Here is a 21,268-nt window from a genome sequence, read left to right on the forward strand (position 1 = left end):
GATAGAATAAATAAAGTAAATTATTTTCTTTTTTGGGTTGAGACATTATAAATGGAACATCCAAAAGTAAAATTTGGGACGTTATTATTGGGATTGAGGGAGTAACTATTAGCATATTTCTTGTAGTGACAGTCTATTTTTGGCTTTATACTGTTTGAGCGTTCTAAAACACTCATTTTTTTCCTCAGTTTTTTAGTTCTCATCCTAATCGTTGGTCACTCAATTTAGCTATCATTGGCCAAGTCGAGTTGCGACAATGCTATTCAAGGTTTATGGATAAATATTGCTTCTTTACACTAGTATGCATCATATAATAGTCAGTAAGTCGATATTTGATATGAAATAATCGGGATCATATATCAAATTAAAAATATACATATTTATAAATAGTTAGTGTGATTTGAACTTGAGACATTCAACTACAACCTATCCCATGTCACTACTAGAAGTCTAGAACACCCCCAGAGGGGTATGACATGGCAGAATTTTTTCACCATTGTACATGCAGTCTCATTAAATGAAAATGTGGTAGAAAAATACTAGTAATTACAAAATAAGACTGCACTTAAATCTAAGAGTCGACACAATTAACATGAGCATTATTAAACTTACAGAGTTGTTCGTCGCATCTCTAGAGCATCCAGAACGTTGGGCCTCTTATAATTCTTCAACAACAGAGAGCTGCAAACCACACTAACCGAAGACGCCGCCATAGCGCCGCCGGCAACCCACGGCGGCAGCCGAAACCTAGTCGATGGGAAGAGCGCCCCAGCGGCAAGTGGAATGCCAAGAGTGTTGTAGCCTAATGCCCATATATAATTAAGCCTAATTCTTGAAAATGTTTTCCTAGAAAGATCTATAGCAGTTATAACATCCTCCAAGTTGCTCTTCATCAACACAACATCAGCTGCCTCGATTGCGATGTCTGTGCCTGCACCGATCGCTATCCCGACGTTAGCCGCCACGAGCGCCGGCGAGTCATTTATCCCATCCCCTACCATAGCCACAACATTGCCGGCAGCCTGTTGTATATATATATTAGCGAAATTATTTATATTACCCATTTTTAACTATTATTTGAATGATACATACGATTGAATATTTGAAGAATTATATAATCAAACAAATACGAAATATTAATTCCAGTCCATCACAATATATAGGATCAGTCTATATTTGTTTATCTATTTATAATTATATATAAATTACATGTAAATATATAAATTTATGATCTAATTAGGAGAAAGAAAGGATATGAAGTGTTTGAGCATCAACTTTCAGGCCATTTTTTGATCAATTACAATGATCAAAATCCAACAATATTGAGACCATTAGAAAGCCATCGAGAGCTTTCCAACAGTGCTTTTCAACTACCCATCCAACTCTAGACAATCAATCCAAAATCCAAAATCTTTTAAGTTCGCTTACTTTTTTTACCAATTTTTTTAAAATTTGGATAAAACCCAAAATTTATTCATAGTTAGTGTACAATTATATAGACCTTAATTAATTAAAATAAATATATTTAAAATATATTAAGAATTAACCTATATTCTATGTATGTATCAATTAACTATCATCCAAAGTAAATACACAAATTAAAATATCGCGTAGCAGTAGTAGTAGTAAGAAAGAGCTTAACCTGTAATTCTTTGACCTTTTGTGCTTTGTCTTCAGGTTTAGCTTCTGCATAAACAACATCAATACCCACCTCTCTGGCAATCGCATTCGCAGTTCCCAAATTATCACCTGTCATAATTATACAACTAATCTTCATCGATCTAAGAATGGAGACTGCTTCTCGAGCGCCAGGTTTCAACGGATCAGACACGGCAAGAAGTCCATGCAGCTCTCTGTCAATCGATACGAGAATCCCAGTTCGAGCTAATCCTTGGGCTTCTTTCAGTTTCTCTTCAGCATATGAGGCGATATCAATGTTGTGATCCAACATCAAACTCTTGTTTCCGACAAGAACTTCTCTGCCTCGGACAACAGCCTTCACACCTTGTCCGGTTATGGCCTCAAAGTCGCATGCTTCCGGCCATATAGGGCAGTTGCTATGTTCTTCTTCGTCTTCATCTTCTTGTTGCCAACACTTTTTGGCATACTCGATTATCGCCTTTGCTAATGGATGCTCGCTGTTCACCTGTTCAAACACCTCAATACCATTATCTTAATTAATACTATATTGTTTCAATTTGTGACATGCTAGACAAGTATATATATGTATATGTACCTCGGCAGCAGCAACAAGAGAAGTGAATTCTTGAATATTGATGTCTTTGAAGAGATTAGCATTCACAACAACTGGCTTTCCGATAGTAAGAGTTCCTGTTTTGTCAAAGACTATGCAGTTTACCTGTCAAGAAAAGTTACATAACTTAGTTTAAGATAGTGATTTTGATTTAAGATGTGGTATACGACCTATTTATCTTGAGAACTATGAAAATTCTATTACACACCTATAAGATAATTACACTATGCTATAAAGTAACTGCATTAAACCTATAACTAATTTGCGATAATTGATGTATTTAAAGTTCACTGCAGTTATATTATAGGTTCAATGCAAAGTTCTCATAATAAGAAACTTTTGTTTAAATCACTTTGATATATCTATATATACAATACTGATTATAAAATTTGATTTGCATATATATATTCTTGTTATATATTCCTTCCATCCTCTCGTAAGAGTGTGTATTTTTTGTCATTTTGGTACGTCCCACAAAAGTGTACATTTTTTTATTTGTGGACACTATAAGGGGTGGATCGGTACAGTATGCCGAATTATTTTTTCCACACTGTATATCGCATCGTAAATTGCGGTATGAGAATTTTCATACCGTTGTCGTACCGAACTCTTTGATATACCGAAGATCGGTATACCGAAGTTCATAGTTCAGTATGAACTTTTCTCATATCGATGTCGTACCAATAGTGAAGTATACCCTACAAAATTCAGTATACCATAAAAGTACTATATACCAAATTTATTGGTATATCTTTTTATGCCTAAGTTACCGAAATTTTACGACATATCGTGTACCTGTAGATACCAAGATCACATCAAACAAATATAAATAACTTCCAAACAATTAAACTCCAAATCTTCAACAAAGAAACAATCAAACTCCCCAACACAACAAGTAATAGAAAAAACGATACAATCATATCCTAGCTTGAGATGACAATGGGTCGGATCTAGACCAGATCCTGCTTGGTATAGATCCAGATTTTCTTACTTAGGTCTAGATTCAGTCCAGATTCATTGGATCCAAAAAAGGTAATCCAGGTCAAGATCTATAAGCAGAGTCTCGGGTCTAGATCCAATTCATATTTTTTCTCTTTTAAAATAAACTTATAAATTTTAAATTAACTAAAAATAAAATAATAATTATCGTCTAGAGTTTCAACAATCATTAAAAAAAACTAATTAAACCATAATCCATACAAAAATTATAAAAACTCAAAATAAGTAAGAATATAATAATCAAGTACTTCCTCCATCCCAATTCAATAGGCCATAGGGCATGGACACGGATGTTAAGAAACAAATAATTTATACAAAATATGATAGAGAAAGTGACTTTTTTTGAGAATATATTTGTGCATAAAGTAGGAGAGAGAAATAAAAAAGAAATTACTATGTGTGGTATACAATGACATTTGGAGATGAATATTTGTTATGGATTAACTTTTTATTTTTAGAAAGTAGCCTATTGAAATGAGACGTCTAAAAAAGGAAACATTACCTATTGAATTGAGACGGAAGTAGTACAAAAATAACATATTAGTAGTAGAATAATGAGATATACATTTATTTTAATTGTATATGTACAAAAGGGATGAAAATTAATTACCATATCATTCAAATCAATTTTATCTATATTTTCATCACAATATTCAGTAACAGTGGAACAATGTGTCTTCTATTTCACATTGAAAAAAAAATATTATCAACAACAACAACAACAACAATAAAAATAATAATAATAATAATAATAATAATAATAATAATAATAATAATAATAATAATAATAATAATAATAATAATAATAATAATAATAATAATAATAATTACTGAAATTTAAATTAAGATCAAAGAAAAATATTACCTTTAATAGAATGATATATTATTTATGAAAAGAGATGTATAGATTAGTCATGGATCTTTAGATTTGAGTTAGATAAAAATAAAATAAATTATGTATTTTTTATATATAATAGGATCCGCGGGCCGGCCGGATCTAAACCGGATCTAGTTCTCAGAACTTTTGCTCCAGATCCAGATTTGAAAATTTTAAGATAAATTCAAATCCATTTGATCCATTTTTTGCAAGGTCCAAATCCTAGAAAAAAGGATCTAGATCCGCGGATCCCTAATCCTAGTAAATATTAGAAAATTACTATAAGTTTGAAACAAAAAAGTTCATAATCAACATATATATTATGCATGTAGTAGATAGTTGTACTATATTCTTTATCTTTTTATGAGGTATATTGTTAAATAATACTCCATTCGTCCAAACTTTTAGTATTCATATTTCTATTTTAGTCCATCCCACATTTTGGTATCTATTTATATTTATAGTAAAAATAGGTGGAACCTTTAGTCTACTTTAATCACTTTAAAAATATAAAGTAATTTCATTGTTTGATATTGCTTTTATTTATATTAGAAAAATAATCTAATTATATTTTTCTCCCTATTATACTATTGCCACAAAATTTATGCTTGGGTATAATCTTTTGAATAAATGCGGTATTCCACATTTCATGCTTCCGTTTCTTACTCAATCGGTGGCAGATTACTTCTATGATGGGGTCTGGCATTTCACGCAAGCCTTTGTTAATGCTTTTCCTGAGATAGTGTGTGATATTTTGCTCACTCCTCTGGGCACTGACGGAGATGTGCGTTTCTGGAAACCCTCGTTGCACGGGAATGTCACTACTGCGCTGGCCTTCAACAAGCATTGTCATCATTTTCCGAAGGTGTCTTGGGGTTCTTGGCTTTGGGAATCCTTTGTTCCGATTCGACGTTCCTTGATATGTTGGCGTCTTCTTCATAATAGAATGCCGACTTATGATCGCCTTATCCGCTACGGCATGATCACGCCTAACGTTTGTTTGCTTTGCTTAAAAGGAAGTGAGTCTCAGGATCACCTTTTCTGGAATTGTGAGCGTGTGAAGAATATTTGGGTTACGTTCCTTGGGTGGTTCAATTTCAATCAAGGGTTGCAAGAGAGTGATATTCATAGTTTTTTGGTGGTAGCTTGGCAGTATAAACTTAGTCCCCTCATCGGTAATTTCTGGAAAGCGGGTATCATCACGGTCATCTGGGCCATTTGGATGCAGAGAAACAATTGTATCTTTGATAATCAAAAGTTCGAAGCACGTCGTGTCATCCACACTGTGAAAGTTGCTTTCAAAGAGATTGATAATAACTTTGCTAAATTAGGCTACATGTGGAATTCTTGGTCGGATTATCTGATTCTCCGGGCAGTGGGTGTTAATACCAGGAGTGCTCCTCCTCCGGAGTTTGTGGAGGTACATTGGTGGCCACCGGTGGCGCCGTGGATCAAAGTGAATACTGATGGTTCAGCGACGGGAACTCCGGGCACTATTGCTGCAGGTGGGGTGTTTAGAGATAACTGGAATGTGGTGCGTGGTTGTTTTCACTTCAAAGGTGGCTCGGGTTTTGCCTTTGAAGCAGAGCTACTGGCAGTTATCTCGGCGATTCAAATTGCTCACAATCGTGGATGGCACAGACTTTGGATTGAAGCCGATTCCACCTACGTGATACTCATTCTTAATTCTCGTTCTTTGAATGTGCCTTGGCGTTTTAAGGCGGCGTGGAATAGGATTTTAAAGATGTTAGATGATTTCTCGCTGCAGGTTTCTCACATCTTTAGAGAAGGAAACAAAGCGGCCGATTTAATGGCTAACCAACAACGTTCGGAAGGGTGGTGGCCGCACGAGATTGAGGAGATTAGGGCTGCGGTTCGTCTTGACATGGCTTCGCATAGCCATCTGCGTCAGAAACGGTAGTTGGGGCTGATGTGTGGCTGTTTGGTTCTAACCGCCCGTTTAGTTTTTTTTCGTGGGGTGAGAGCCGGGATAGTTTGGGGACGATGGTTAGGCCGGAGTTCCGGAAACTTTCCCTTCCGCTCTTCCCTACTTTCGTTTTGTGTTTAGACGAGTACTCTTTTTCCTTTTCACGGTTTTTCCCTCTGGGTTTTCAGTGAAAAAGTTTTAATGAGGTTCGGCCCTTAGTCTGCTCCTTCTGTGCTTTCAAGGGTTTTTTTTAGGTTTTTTCTTTCCTTTTTTTATATAAAATCGTCATTTAATAATTGCCACAAAATTTATTTTCTATGTAATAATAGATGTGACTTATTCTAGAATTATACATAAAGTTTAAATATTATCATTCGATTATAGTTATAATTTATATATTGTGTTATTTAATACTCCCCGTGTCCACCAAAAATATATATGTCTAATTGACTTTGGCATGGGTTTTAAGAATTGTGTTAAGTGTTTATTGAGTGTTTGTAAGTGGAATATGTGTCTCGCATTTTTGTGAGTGTAATTGTAAAAAGTGTTTGTGGGTATATTGCTAAAAATGGATTAAGCATATATTTTTGTGGGCGGACCGAAATGGCAAAATAGGCATATTTTTTGTGGACGAAGGAGTATCATTTTATTATATATACACCATTCTTCACTTTCAAAATCTTACAATAGTACTTAGTTATATAACATAGATATAACTTATTCTAGAATTATAATTATAGTCTATAGATATATAAATATAACTATGTAGCTTAGTAGCTCATACGTGTATATTTATTAGGGATGTTAAAAAAGTCCGAAACTGACGGGTCGACCCGAATAGACCGATAAAAAGGAGGGTTAGGGCTTAAAATTTTTAGCCCGAAAAAAATTTAGCCTGAATGGCCCGAAAATCGAGTGGGTTGGCCCGGTTAATTAACCGAACACTTTCTTAATAATTGATTTTTAAACTTTATAGTACTTTACTTTTTAATTCGATAATAACATTTTGATGTTTGTAGAATATGTTTTTGATTTTTTTCAGCGGTTAATAACAAACATCTATGATATAAAAGTCAAAGAAAGATAGTCATTTATGTTAAATATATATACAATTTTATCGGAAACGAAGTTAAAAGTTAGATATTATGTAAAATTACGTTAAACTAACACTAATTCTTGTATCTAAAATAAGGCGAAATGTCTTGATTTAAAAAATACGACATATTTTTATTACAAAAATATGATTATCTATAAGAAAAATTAAACATATAAAAAAATCGTAAACTTGTGGGCCCAAAACTGAGTGGGTTAGGGTTATGGTCGAAAAATTTTAGCCCGAAAAATAAAAAAACCGACTAGCCCGAATCGAAAATAACCCGAAATCGAATGGGCTGGCCCGAAACCGAGTGGGCTGGCCCGATTGACATCCCTAATATTTATATACTCTTTCTGTCCCAATTCAATTTTCTTATTTGGACGTCTCATTTCAATAGACCACTTCTTAAAATAGAAAATGAAACATAACAAACATTCTTAAACAACTAATTATTTACATCAAATGTCACTGTGGCCCCACACAATTATCTCTTCTTTCACTTAAAAAATAATATCTTCATTTATCTCTCATACTTTTTTCACAAATTTACCCTAAAAAAAGCTACTTTCTCTCTCTTACTTTATTATAAACCATTCATTTCTTAATATCCGTGCTCAGGCTTTGGGGCCTATTGAATGAGGACGGGGGAATATTATAATTAACTACATTGATATTCTAATTTTGTTAATAATTTAATAGATCATATAATTATTGTCTGCGTTTTACATTTACTCCATTTGTTTATCTTTCAAAACCTACCTAATGAATTATAATTATCTTTATGTTATAGTTAGTGAGCTATATAATATAGATATAAATTATTCTAAAATTATAGTTATATTCTAAAACTATAACTATTATAGTCATTAGATATATAAATATAATTATATATGTATCTCATACTTGTATATTCATAATTTATTTATTTACTTTACAAAATCTTTTAACTAAATAATATAGATTTAACTTATTTTATATTTATGATCATTATTAAATATTAAAAATCTTCTTTATATTTTTAATTATTATAAATACATATTTTGTAAGTTGTCATTAATATTTTAGTAATTATGAAAAAGAACGTTTTTTTTTTCTTTTGAGACTTGGGGGAGTTGGGGAGGGAGAGTAGTGGGATTTGAACCAGAGACCTCACCGTTCACACATAGGAGGTCGCACCGCTTGGTGTCCCCTTGCGGACGAAAAAGAACGTTTTTATAATTTATCACTAATATATAATATCTTTGTATGTATAACTTTTTATTTTAGAAAGTGTCTATTTCAATAGTATGTCCAAATAAAAAAACGTGATCTATTATATTTGGAGTGAGGGAGTATAACATGGAATGAGATTCAGTGTACCACACTTTGTGTCCCACTTTGTGTTCCACTTTCAATTTTATTTATTTTCTTATATATTTTTTCTTCAATTTCAACTGTATATGCTTTAGTTTAATTTTGTGATTATTAACTAGGGTTTATTCCATCAATCTAGGGTATATAATTATTTTTTATCATTTCATTTCACTTTTATTAATTAATAATAGGTTGATAAATTCAAAGTCATGGTATATACTTTTCAAAAAATTTAATTTTTTAAAATAAAAATTAAATATAATTCATAGTATCATAATAAATTTTACTTTTATAAAAAACTATTTTTAAAATAATAGATATTAAAATAGGACACAGTAGCACACATAAAATTAAGGGACACTGGATCTCATCCCGTATAACATATCCTATAAATTTATGATGTAGTGATTTAAAGGGAAAAGATGCAGATTGGCCCCCGAAGTAGTAGCCCCTATAGCGTATAACCTCTCTTACTCACTGTGTGTGCAACTAAACCCCTAAACTCCGAGAAAAGGGTGCAAATTCCCCCCTCTGACCTAACGCCGTTAAGTGTCCGTTAACGTTTAGGTTTAATTGCACCCTCTACTTCAGGGGTGGATCTGCACCTTAATTTTTTTTTTTATAATTTCAGCAACCCATCTCCGGCATTAACTTAACCACCCCCGTACTCATCGATTCTGACTTGCACCTTGTCAGCTCGCACGCGCCCAATCTCTTGGTTGTCGGCTGCCCATCGCTTACATGCAGCAACGCCACCAGCTTCTTCACCGCCCCGCACAACAGCATCTCCTCCAACACCTTAACCTTTTCGACTTATCTTATGATATTAATTGTGTATATATTTATCTATATAATATATATTTAAATTTTATTTATTTATTTTTGAATAATTATTAAAACTCTAGATAATAATTATGATTTTATTTTTGGTTAATTTAATATTCGTAAATTTATTTTAAAAGAGAAAAAAGAATGGATCCGGGTGGGGACTCGAGACCCTGTGAATCTAATGGATCTGGACATGAATCTCGTTTTTTTGAACCTAATGAATTTGGACCGAATCCTGACCTAAGTAAAAAAATACGGATATGAATTTGGACCAAGTAGGATTTGATTTAGGTCCACATCTGGAGTTGGTGATGCTGCTGCATGTCGGTGGTAAGCAGTCGACGATCAAGAGATTGAGCGCGTGCGAGCTGACAAAGTGTAAGTTGGAGCCGATGAGTACAGGGAGCAGTTAAGTTGGTGCCAGAGGTGGGTACCGTGGGTTGCTGAAATTAAAAAAAAAAAAAAATTTAAGGTGCAGATCCACCCCTGAAGTAGAGGGTGCAATTAAACTCAAACGTTAACGGACACTTAACGGCGTTAGGTCAGAGGGGGGGATTTGCACCCTTTTCTCGGAGTTCAGGGTTTTAGTTGCACACACAGTGAGTAAGAGGGGTTATACGCTATAGGGGCTACTACTTCGGGGCCAATCTGCACCTTTTCACTGATTTAAACTAGAGATTTCACATACTCCGTGCGAGAATGAACCTTATGAGTGTTTTCCAAAGCGTAGCCGCCTTTAATGAGCACGCCTTGAGAAGCACCAATTCCAGTACCAACCATGACAGCTGTGGGAGTAGCCAACCCAAGCGCACACGGGCACGCTATCACCATCACCGATATCCCAAACTCCAGCGCTAGCTCGAACCCATCCATCGACGCCGGAATCCATGATTTCGGATACCCGTTCAGCTTCCCCGCCCAAAACCACGCCAACCACGTGCAGATCGACACCACTATAACCTGCATATGCATCCAATTTCACATATCATTCAACAAAAATCAAAACAGAGACGCATGCAAATTCACACATGATTGCCCAACATACTAGCGGAACAAAGAATTTGGAGATACGATCAGCAAATTTCTGGACAGGAGCTCTGGCCAACTGCGCCGATTCAACAAGCCTCACAATCTGCGCCAGAGCAGTCTCCGACCCAACCCTGGTGGCCCTAACATGAAGCACCCCGTTCCCATTGAGAGTCCCTCCGATCACAACGTCGCCCTTGGCCTTGCCCACGGGCCGAGCTTCTCCAGTGATCATGCTCTCGCTGACGTGGCTCCGGCCCCACACCACCACTCCATCGCACGCCACTTTAGCTCCAGGCACGACCTTCAACACGTCGTTCCTCTGCACTAGCCTGCTATCAATCTCGTCCTCTGCCAACACATTCCCCTGTGCGTCTGTGGTTAGCAATGTGGCCGTCTCGGGAGACAAATTCATGAGCTTCCCTATAGCCTCGGATGTCCTCCCCTTCGCCAGAGCCTCCAGATACTTCCCCAGCAGGATGAACGAGATGAGCATCGCGCTCGTCTCGAAGAAATCGGTGGACTCGAAGCCACGCGAGCTGGCGGATCTCAGCGCCGAATAAACTGAATATAAGTAAGCAGCATTGGTTCCCAACATCACCAGCACGTCCATATTCGCGGCCCCGCGCTTTATCGCTCTGTACGCGCCAACGTAGAAGCGCCGCCCGATGACAAACTGGACCGGCGTCGTGAGGATCCACCGCAGAGCCGTGCCGACGCTCAGCATGTTGACGAGCTTCGCGTCCAACACGCGATTCACGCGGGGAACGTACATCAACACCATGGACGTGAGAAACACAGGAACTGTGAAGACAAGGCTCCAAAGGAAGCATCTGTAGTAGTCTTTCACTTCTTGGTCGCGTCGCGCTCCTCCTCCGTTGTCTGAGAATATGGTGACCGTGATATCATCCGAGGACTCGTTGATGGCGTGGATGAAATCTCGAGGACCGACGAGATCCGGATCGTAGGAAATGGAGAGGTTGTTGAGCTCTGAGTCGAAGCTTGCTTGTGCAACTCCTGGCAATGCTCCGAGTCCGAGAGACTTGCCGATCAGGGAGGCTTCCGCGCCGTCGAGGTGGAGGAGTATGGTGCGTCTTTCCTCGCCGCTGCTGAGGAGCACGCCCTCGAATCCGATGTCGTGGACGGCTTCGAGGATGTGGCTGCAGCTCAAGATTCTTGAATCGTAGTGGACTTCAACTTGGTCAGTAGATGGCGGGGCCATGGCTTTTACGACGCCGTTTATAGAGGATAGGTAGTATTCGAGAGTGATGGAGCATGAGATGCAGTTGAGGCCGTTTGTGAGGAGGATTCGGCATATTCTCTCCGTGTTTATCGTCTCTTCTCTTATCAATGTCGCTTCAAATCCTGCGTCTTCTATCGCCTCGCGAATCTTTTCTTCCTGCATTTTCGATCATTTCAAGTTTTTTTGTCTAAATTCATCACTCTTCTTTCTTCCGATCCACTGGTATATCAAATATCAAGAACTTTGTATCTTAAAATCACCATTAATTAATTATAAAATTACACATTTTGATCTAAACTAGCATGCACCTTTGCATGATACGAACAACAATACTGTTCACTAGTGGGTTTTCTCATCATTCCATTTTCATATCTTTTCAATTTAGTTTCTCTAATTATAACCTCAATTATCCACAAACTTTAATAATGAATAAGCTCTCCAGCTGTAACATCTAGCTTATAAGCTCTTTAAAATAAAGTTTAGCGGCTTTATCCAAAAACTCTCTTAGACACTAGATAAGGTGATATTAACATAAAAGCATAGGTTGTATATATGATGTGAACTTACATTGACAAAAGCTGGGCAAAAGACCACAAGCGAGCGGTGGTTCAAAGCATCAACAGCGGCTTCCTTGATTCCGGGGAGGCGTTTGACAGCCTTCTCAACGGAGACAGCGCAGGCGGAGCAAGTCATTCCGGTGACCGAGAAGAGGGCCTTCGCTTCCGAACCCTCTACGCATTTTTCTTCGTCGCTCACACCCTTAGGGTAACTCTGCATCGATGGATACAGGGGCCGCGCCGACAAGTTCCCGTTCTCATTTCTTATGCATGCCATCGACATCAGCAACTTCGTGGACATGGCTCTCTCTCTCTGCCTCTATATATATGTCGTGTAGAGCTCTTCAATTATTTTCCGGTGGTATAGTTTTATAGTATTTTCTAAGTCTTTTTAGATCTGACATAATTTTAAAATGAGTTAAAATGGCGAAAACTTTATTTCATAAAGATTATGTTTTTAGAAAAAAGTAATGGTCCTGGTTTAGTTGCGTTTGAATCAGAATCATGTTTTGAGGAATCGTTAAACAAATCGAATCACCTTGGATTGTTTAAATTATCAACTCCGCGCTAAAGTGAATAAATCTTTATAGCTACCCACTTGCTACAAGTTAACATCAACGACGCCTCATATCGTTGTGGAAACCACGATTTCTATTGGGAATTCTAAAAGGTTGCAGCGTCTTACTTTTGAAGAACAAAAAATACAAAGGAATGGGCGCTCGAACAATATGATAATGTCACAATTTTTTTTGGCTCAATATACTCTTAAAATTCTTTAAAGATGGCAAAAATATATATGTATCTAAGGTGCATATTCGTTCTAAATTAATATTTATTAATTTTTAATTAAATTATATTGATTATAATTGTAATTGTAATTGGATGAAAAATATTTTCATTTGCATGGATGGATTGTGTGTCGTATATGAGTGCGGGCTATTCCTACAATTTTATATGTGTCATTGTGTCTCATACTTATATCTATTATTTTAAAAATATTTTTTATAAAAATAAAATTTATTATAATACTATGAATTATATTTAATTTTTATTTCAAAAAATTAAATTTCTTAAAAACTATATACCACGACTTTGAATTTATCAACCTATTATTCGCTAATAAAAATAAAATTAAATGATAAAAAATATTTATATACCCTAGATTGATGGAATAAACCCTAGTTAATAATCACAAAATTAAACTAAAGCATATAAAGTTGAAATTGAAGAAAATATATATAAGAAATTAAATAAAATTAAAAATAAAAAATAAAATAGAACATAAAGTGTGATACACTAAATCTCCTTCCCGGGTTGATCGACAACTGAAGACGGTAGAATTGAATCCTGATACATCTTTTACCTCAAAGTTTAATTAGTCACGCTATTCAAAGCTTCTATCACCTCTTACATTTGTCGATCACACAAATTAAAACCACTCCTACCTAATTTTAATTCATGGGATTTAATTTACACCCGTGATTAGACTAAAATTTTAAAATATATACTAATTAAAAAGTCAAAATTTAAATTTGTCAATTTCAAATTGAGTGATAATTTTGTAGTTATAACTAAAATTGAAGGTTTATTTATAAATTATAATTTTTCTTACTATTTCCCTTATATTCTTTTTTTTTTGTATTTCTTTATAAAAATTGTAAAATTCGACTAATTATAAAATTCGAATAACATACGATATAGATATATGTACTTAGATAGTACTCCCTCCGTCTCACTCCAATAGGCTCGTTTTCCTTTTTGGGATGTCCCACTCTAATAGGCTCGTTTTTCATTTTGAGTAAAAAATGTGTATTTAATTGATGTGAACCACACCACTTTTCTACCACTTTCCTACTAAAAAGTAAATTTTCTTAATCTCCGTGCCCAAAAGAGATGAGCCTATTGAAATGGAACGGAGGGAGTATTTAAGTAATGGGCTTCCCCTATGTACGTAAAAGGGGAGATGTTTATCCCGATGAGTGGCGTCCTAGGATAATATATAGTGATATTATATTAAATAGTTTCAAGTTATAATCTTATAGGACGATGAACCGCAGTCTGTTGGTAAGACGTTTCTCCTCTAATCAATAGGTCGGAGATTCGAGTCAATTAGAAGGCTAGAGTATAAGCGTGTTTTTTTTTCTTTGGGCATAACAATTTAAAAAAGGAAAAAAGAAAAAAAAAAAGAAAGACAAGAAGTTAGTATAATCTTATAGGTTGAACTTATTACACGTGACATAGCCATAGATGCAGAACATATGATAAAACGGATGTTCATGTATTGCCGAAAAGGCAAAACGAAAAACAATGAGCAACATAATATATATGCTATATATGTTTTCTCAAAAACAAAATATAATAATAATAATAATAATAATAATAATAATAATAATAATAATAATAATAATAATAATAATAATTTTAATTTTTAAAAAAACAAACAAACAAGTATAATATGCTATTGCTATGTAATCCATAAAGTAAAAGCATTCCAAAAATGATTGATGAGCAAAACTTTAGCAATCAAAACTTTACCTTTTTCCTCCCTGAAAAAAAATCTTTACCTTTTTCAATCAACACATAACTTAAAGCCTGTACCCATTTATCAAGTGCATACAAAGATGCTTTAAAGTTTAAAAAAAACTTTATCATCTTTTAATATCACACCATTTGCATATTCGGCTAAGTTTATAAACTTTTTAACATACATTTTAAGTTGTTTAAAATTTTATAAATTATTCTAAATTATTTAATAAAATAAATTATTAAATAACTTATAAGTTATAAGAGCACTCCCAGCAGATCACCTAAATGCATCACTAACTCTAAATTTAGGCTAAAACAATTGAAAATGAGATAAAAAATACATCCAGCAGATCCCCTAAATTGGATGGGGCCCACAAAAATTTTACACCTACCTAAATTCAATCTTAAATTTACACCCACCATAAATTTATTTTAAGCTTATAATTAGTAGGACCCACACATAATTATTATTTTTATGTAGAAAATAGGAGATCTGGTGTATGCATTTATAAAATTGAGATCCTAAAATTAAATAGGGAAGCTTTAGGGAGGAATATAGGAGCATAATTTTGGGATTTCTGCTGGGAGTGCTCTAAGATAAGTCCCCTAAATAAGTTCATTAAACCTTAATTATTTTATCATAATCTTACAATCAACAATGATTTCATAAAAATAATCCTACCATTGTTTGTCATCTTCAACAAATACCTTCCATTTTCATATCTTTTCAATTTACTCTCTCTAATTATAACCTCAATTATCCACATCAACAATGATTTTATAAAAATAATCCTACCATTGTTTGTCATCTTCAACAAACACCTTCCATTTTCATATATTTTCAATTTACTCTATCTAATTATAACCTCAATTATCCACAAACTTTAATAATGAATAAGCTCACTAGCTATTACATCTAGCTTATAAGCTCTTTAAAATAAAGTTTAGCGGCTTTAGCCAAAAACTCTCTTAGATACTACATAATGTGACATATTAACATAAAAACAAAGGTGGTATGATGTGACCTTACATTGACAAAAGCTAGGTAAAAAACCACAAGCGAGCGGTGGTTCAAAGCATCAACGACGGCTTCCTTGATTCCGGGGAGGCGTTTGACAACCTTCTCAATGGAGGCATCGCAGTCGGAGCAAATCATTCCGGTGACCGAGAAGAGGGCCTTCGCTTCCGAACCCTCTATGCATTTTTCTTCGTTTCTCACAACCTTAGGGTAACTCGGCATCGATGGATACAATGGCCGCGCCGACAAGTTCCCGTTCTCATTTCTTATGCATGCCATCGACAGCAGCAGCTTCGCGAACATGGCTCTCTCTCTCTCTGTGCTTATATATATATGTCGTGTAGAGCTCTTCAATTATTTCCCGGTGGGCATAGTTTTATAGCATTTTCCAAGTCTTTTTAGACCTGACATAATATAAAAATGAGTTAAAATGGCAAAAAATTTATTTCATAAAGATTATGTTTTTAGAAAAAAAGTAATGGTCGTAGTTTAATTGCGTTTGAATCAGAATCATGTTTTGAGGAATTGTTAAACAAATGCTTCGCGGACATGGCTCTCTATGTGTGTGTGTGTGTGTGTGCGCCCTTCTATATATATATATATGTCGTGTAGAGCTCTTCAATTATTTTCCGGTGGGTATAGTTTTATAACATTTTCCAAGTCTTTTTAGACCTGACGTAATATTAAAATGAGTTAAAATGGCAAGAACTTTATTTCATAAAGATTATGTTTTTAGAAAAAAAGTAATGGTCCTGGTTTAATTGCGTTTGAATCAGAATCATATTTTGAGGAATCGTTAAACAAATCGAATCACCTTGGATAAAGTGTTTTGTTTGGAACATAGAATATTAATTAAGTTACTTTAAAGAGGAAAATTACATTATTTTTATAGAAAATAATATTGTGCTCATTGGAAAGATATGTATGTATGTTCTTGAACTGCAACATGTAAATAACAAAATAACCAGTATCTCATATATGTGATGTTGTCCACAAATGGCATCGCCCAACAAAACCAAACAAGATAGGACAAGATAGAATCATAAAACCTAGAACAATACATAAACATAGCCCAAAAGTGATTACATCCAGAAGATAAAGGCTGAAACATCAACCAAAGAACAAAACCAAATAAAAACTGACATCATGAAAACGAAATCTGAAGTTAGGATAATCAAGATGGTCCATCCTAACAAGAGCCAAGACATAACGCGGAGGAGTATACTGATCACAGCTAGTGAGAGCCATAGTCCGATGACCCCTACTCGCCCAGAAATACGCCGACTGGTTCTCTCTCAGTGAAAATGAGTGAAATGACTTACATAACATGTTTCGCTGCAGACATGAGGGAATAACACCAACAACATCCATGTCGACCTAAATGTGTGTTGATAAATTCATAGACAGCCTGAAGCCCTCAAGAAGAGCATCGAACTCAGCCTTAAAGTTGCAAGCAACAAGAAGTTAACCACGCCAATGCGCCACAGTGAGCTTCCTCGCCGCAACAGGGAGACGAAGATGACAAATAACTTGCCAAATCAAATGATAAGTATATGAAGGAACAACCATATGCTTGCTACTATTCTCCTCTAGTGACCTAATCTACGTGCAATATCAGTGTTGGTGTGAGAAGGTGAGTGCATTGAAGGAAATCAACAGTAAAAATGGATCCATAGAGTGATCGTTGATCACTATTTGCATGATTTGAATAATGAATATCACTCACTCTCAAGTGTATAAGATAAGGATGTGTATGCACTCGATTCAAGCAAGACATGAGATCAACCATAAGCATGTAAATTGTCTCACCTCTCCATCACTTAAATGTGTGCTCCTTAACCAAGATACTAAAAAGTCTTTAGATTTGGTTGTAACGTAGGCTCTTTGATAGGGTAGGATAGGATAAATTTGGCCAAGTGACTCAATTGATATAAACAATTAATACAATCACAGACCTCATAACTCCTAATGTAGCACCATCATCACCCATCCAACACCATATTTTTCACGAACTCTTGTTCTCAACCAATAAACAATTTCATAAGGATTTCACCTTTCTAAATGCATCCTATGTATCCCCTTTTTTTCTTCTCCTCAATTCTTTTCTCTCTTTTTTTTTTTGAACAATCACATTTTTTTCTTTTTTTTTTCATTCTAACAACTTGTAGGATACTAGGATTTTTCAATCAAGATCAAGGTTCATAATCTATAATTCACACATCTCCAAAACACCAATTATCCTATATCAACAGTCTCCAAGTTCCCACCTATGGCTAAATCAAAGAATATGGATAACAAAGCTCAAAAGGGTGAACTAGGCTCATATAAGTATTAGGACAATAATAGGATGTATATGTTAGAAAAGATGACTTAAATCATATCAAAGTTATTAAGCACACTAACGTGACCTCGATGGAGAAACCAAGAGAAGTTCTAGTGAAATATATGCAAGCTCAAATATATAACTCAAAAACAAAAATTGAGACTGAAAAATAATAACAGTCTGGCTCAAATCTCACAGCTCAATTGTTTGATCACAAGTATCTTAGGGGCCACAGTTCTAGCTCATCAATTATGCTCAACTTCAAAAGCAGAAACATATATGCAAGTGGTTCTAATTTTCGTAGAAATCATCACAAGCCAATCATAAATTTTTTTTCACAAACTCTCAACTTATCATTAAAGTCTCACAATCAAAACAAACGACTCAAAGGAACTTCAACAACAACAAAGACACTAAAAACAAAAGACACAACCAAAAGCAGAAATAAAACAGAAGTGCATCCACAAAGACACATCCCACTTGGTGCGAGTCTAACCGAGAGAAGTAACCAGTACGATCATTTCCATTAGCAGCAACTAGAAGTCAAAGCCCGATATGGAAACCGCGTGGAGAAGATTCCCTGGAGATTGCAACAGAAAATATGGCAAGTGAAGGATCCAGAAGGTGGTAGAAGTTGACATCGTCGGCAACTGGAAGTCCATATTCAATTAGATCAATCAAGGATTGTGTTAAACATGGAAAGAGATAAATCAGCATATATGGTCACCGGCGAGCCAGGGTTTGATTGCTACTGAGATATTATTTAAGGGCCAGCATGAGTGGTTGGCGAAGAACTGTTTGCAACCCGCCCTCCTCTCCCCCTATCTCATTTGTTATCATCACCATGGAACAATTTACATTCAGTACTTTTATATTCTAGCAACAGACAATCTATTTACTTTGCGCATTTTCAATTCTGTTGTGAAAGGACAAATCCAAGGCATTTTCCTTAAGTTATTTTTCTATTTAAGTATTTCGTATTTCAATTCATTCATGTGTTTATTATATTTCACAATTATATTTTCAATTATGTGTGAGTAATTCCCTTGGTGAGATTTGAGAAAGGAAAATGATTAATTGTTGATATGTAAGACATTCGAGAGGCTATTGTGCATTCGGTTGAGTCTACTGGTTCCGAAAGGATCTGTGCAAATATCATAGACAGTTCGAGCCTAGCGGGTGATCGTCGCTTGGTCAGGTCTGTACCACGCCAAGCAAAGGTCAAGGCATACAAGATAGTAAAGTCCAGTATACCCATGACCAAGTAGCTGAGTAGCATCAACATAAGGTGTTGTAGATCCGGAAGGTGAAGAAAGGGCTTTGGGATACAACGTCCCTCTTCGGCCTTGGGCTTCTCTAGAAATTACCCATCAACTGTGACGAAGCATAAAGCCATGATTATTGGTCAAGGAAAGTGCCTAATAACACTCACTTTTCTATGGTTTTTAGTGTTCATATGATGTCAATTCTAAAGGAAATTGAGTGTTGGATGATTGTTTTGTGCTTATATTGCTCTGTCTTGTGAAATATGATACTTGTTTGAACTTTGAAGGAATTTATAGGAATATTGCGTTTGAATTTGAAAAAATGGTCTGAAATAGAAGTTTATTTTATCTCGATACGAGTTCGTGAGCCCAAACGGATTGCAAATTGAAGTTTGGACGAGGGAGATATGATCAAAACAAGAAAGTCGCGTGCAGTAGTGGCGACCCGACTGCGAGCGTCGGGTGAAGAAGGAATTTTGATTTATTGATATCAATTTGCCCTCCAGCTTGTGATTCATGATTCCTGGTGTTTGTTTTCTTGTGAATTATCTGGCCAATAGTTTACATATCTAGCTGTTCAGTTTGAGTCTTGAATGCGATAATTGTTCAGCCAATTCAGGAATGCATGATATAGTGTTAGCCTTGAGTCTTGAATGCGACGGGTGAAGCTATTCTTTGTGTGCCGTTGGGAGTTAATTTATTCATTTGAGTCTTGAATGCGATAAGGGATTTATTAATCTGTGTTCATAGGTGTTCGTTAGAGAAGCTTATGAATTGTATTGTGATCTTTCATCAGGGCTGGATTAAATTGGTAATTGAATTAATAAATTGAATGCATGTGTTTGATTAACGATAGTACATCCCTCGGATCAGAGATTTTTATTATTTGATTTATTTCCTTGCATTAGTTACTTTGCGCAATTTTAATTTTAATTCGTTCATCATTGTTCTACTTGCCTAAATATTGTGATAGTTTAAATTGGAATTACTTAAGGTAGTTTTGCTTATTAGTCCCTGTGGATATGATACTCGACTTACTATTTATTACTACAATTACACTGTGTCAGTTGCAGTATTTTTGTTGCTAATAAAATAGTGATCAACACCTCACGTATTGTAGATGTATCAATGACCAGTTGGAAGTAATACCGAAAAGGAATAGCCCGGGAGGCATGTCTGCTGACTAGATGCGGAGTCGAGGACCTTGGGGTAGAAGGTTGGTGAGGGGCATACTTAGAGAGATCGGGTATGTCTACTATCTAAGGATGAGTGAAGCATAACCTTGTGACCGGGGTGCGTGCCTTCGGACCAAGTGACTACAAGGGACTCAACCACCCTAAGTGTGGAGTATAACCTCTTGAAACGCCCCAATGTCTTTGGGTCACGCCTTGAGTTTATACAAAGTATGAACAGATCTTTAGTATGCATGTGATCGAATGTAAATATCAACAATGATCATAACCTTACTAAAATCTTACCCCTCTTTTATCTTTGATCTTCGTTATGTTTACTTGTGCAGATAGACAGGTTGAGATCGTGACAACTTAATTTATACACTGAGAACAAAGTGATTTCTCACTCTCTGTGGGGTTCAACCCTTACTTACCACTAAGACTAACCAGTTCAATTGTGGACATATGAGCGTGTATTGTTCGTTTGGGGCATCCACAAATATTCGTACCACATGACAGGTGCATGTCAGTCCTCTATGTCTAAAACCACAAAGTCAGCTGGGAAAATAAAATCCCCCACTTTCACGAGCACATCCTCCACAATTCCACGTGGATAAGTGACTGATCTATTTGCCATCTACAGCACCATAGATGTAGGCTTCAACTCCGCAATTGCAATCTCTTAAAAATAGAGAGAGACATGAGATTGATACTTGCTCCCAAATCATAGAGCGCCTTGATCTTTGTCGACAACTTCTCTGCAAAATCGCACTGCACTCTTCATTGAGGTGGATAGTCTCGAAT

The 21,268-nt window shown here is 35.6% G+C and overlaps 1 protein-coding gene across 1 annotated transcript; it reads right to left on the bottom strand.

Annotated features, from left to right (window-relative positions):
- Positions 1-355: 355 nt before the first annotated feature.
- LOC131014062 (probable copper-transporting ATPase HMA5) lies at positions 356-12,621 on the bottom strand. Its single transcript, XM_057941983.1, has 6 exons — positions 12,171-12,621; positions 10,380-11,759; positions 10,040-10,294; positions 2,237-2,359; positions 1,643-2,146; positions 356-1,022 (listed from the first exon to the last, which is right to left on the bottom strand). The coding sequence occupies exons 1-6, from the start codon at positions 12,459-12,461 to the stop codon at positions 609-611; spliced, it is 2,967 nt and encodes a 988-aa protein (XP_057797966.1). The 5' UTR covers positions 12,462-12,621; the 3' UTR covers positions 356-608.
- Between the last annotated feature and the right edge of the window lie 8,647 nt (positions 12,622-21,268).

This window comes from Salvia miltiorrhiza, chromosome 3 (genome assembly GCF_028751815.1).
Source record: "Salvia miltiorrhiza cultivar Shanhuang (shh) chromosome 3, IMPLAD_Smil_shh, whole genome shotgun sequence".
Taxonomy (NCBI): Eukaryota; Viridiplantae; Streptophyta; class Magnoliopsida; order Lamiales; family Lamiaceae; genus Salvia; species Salvia miltiorrhiza.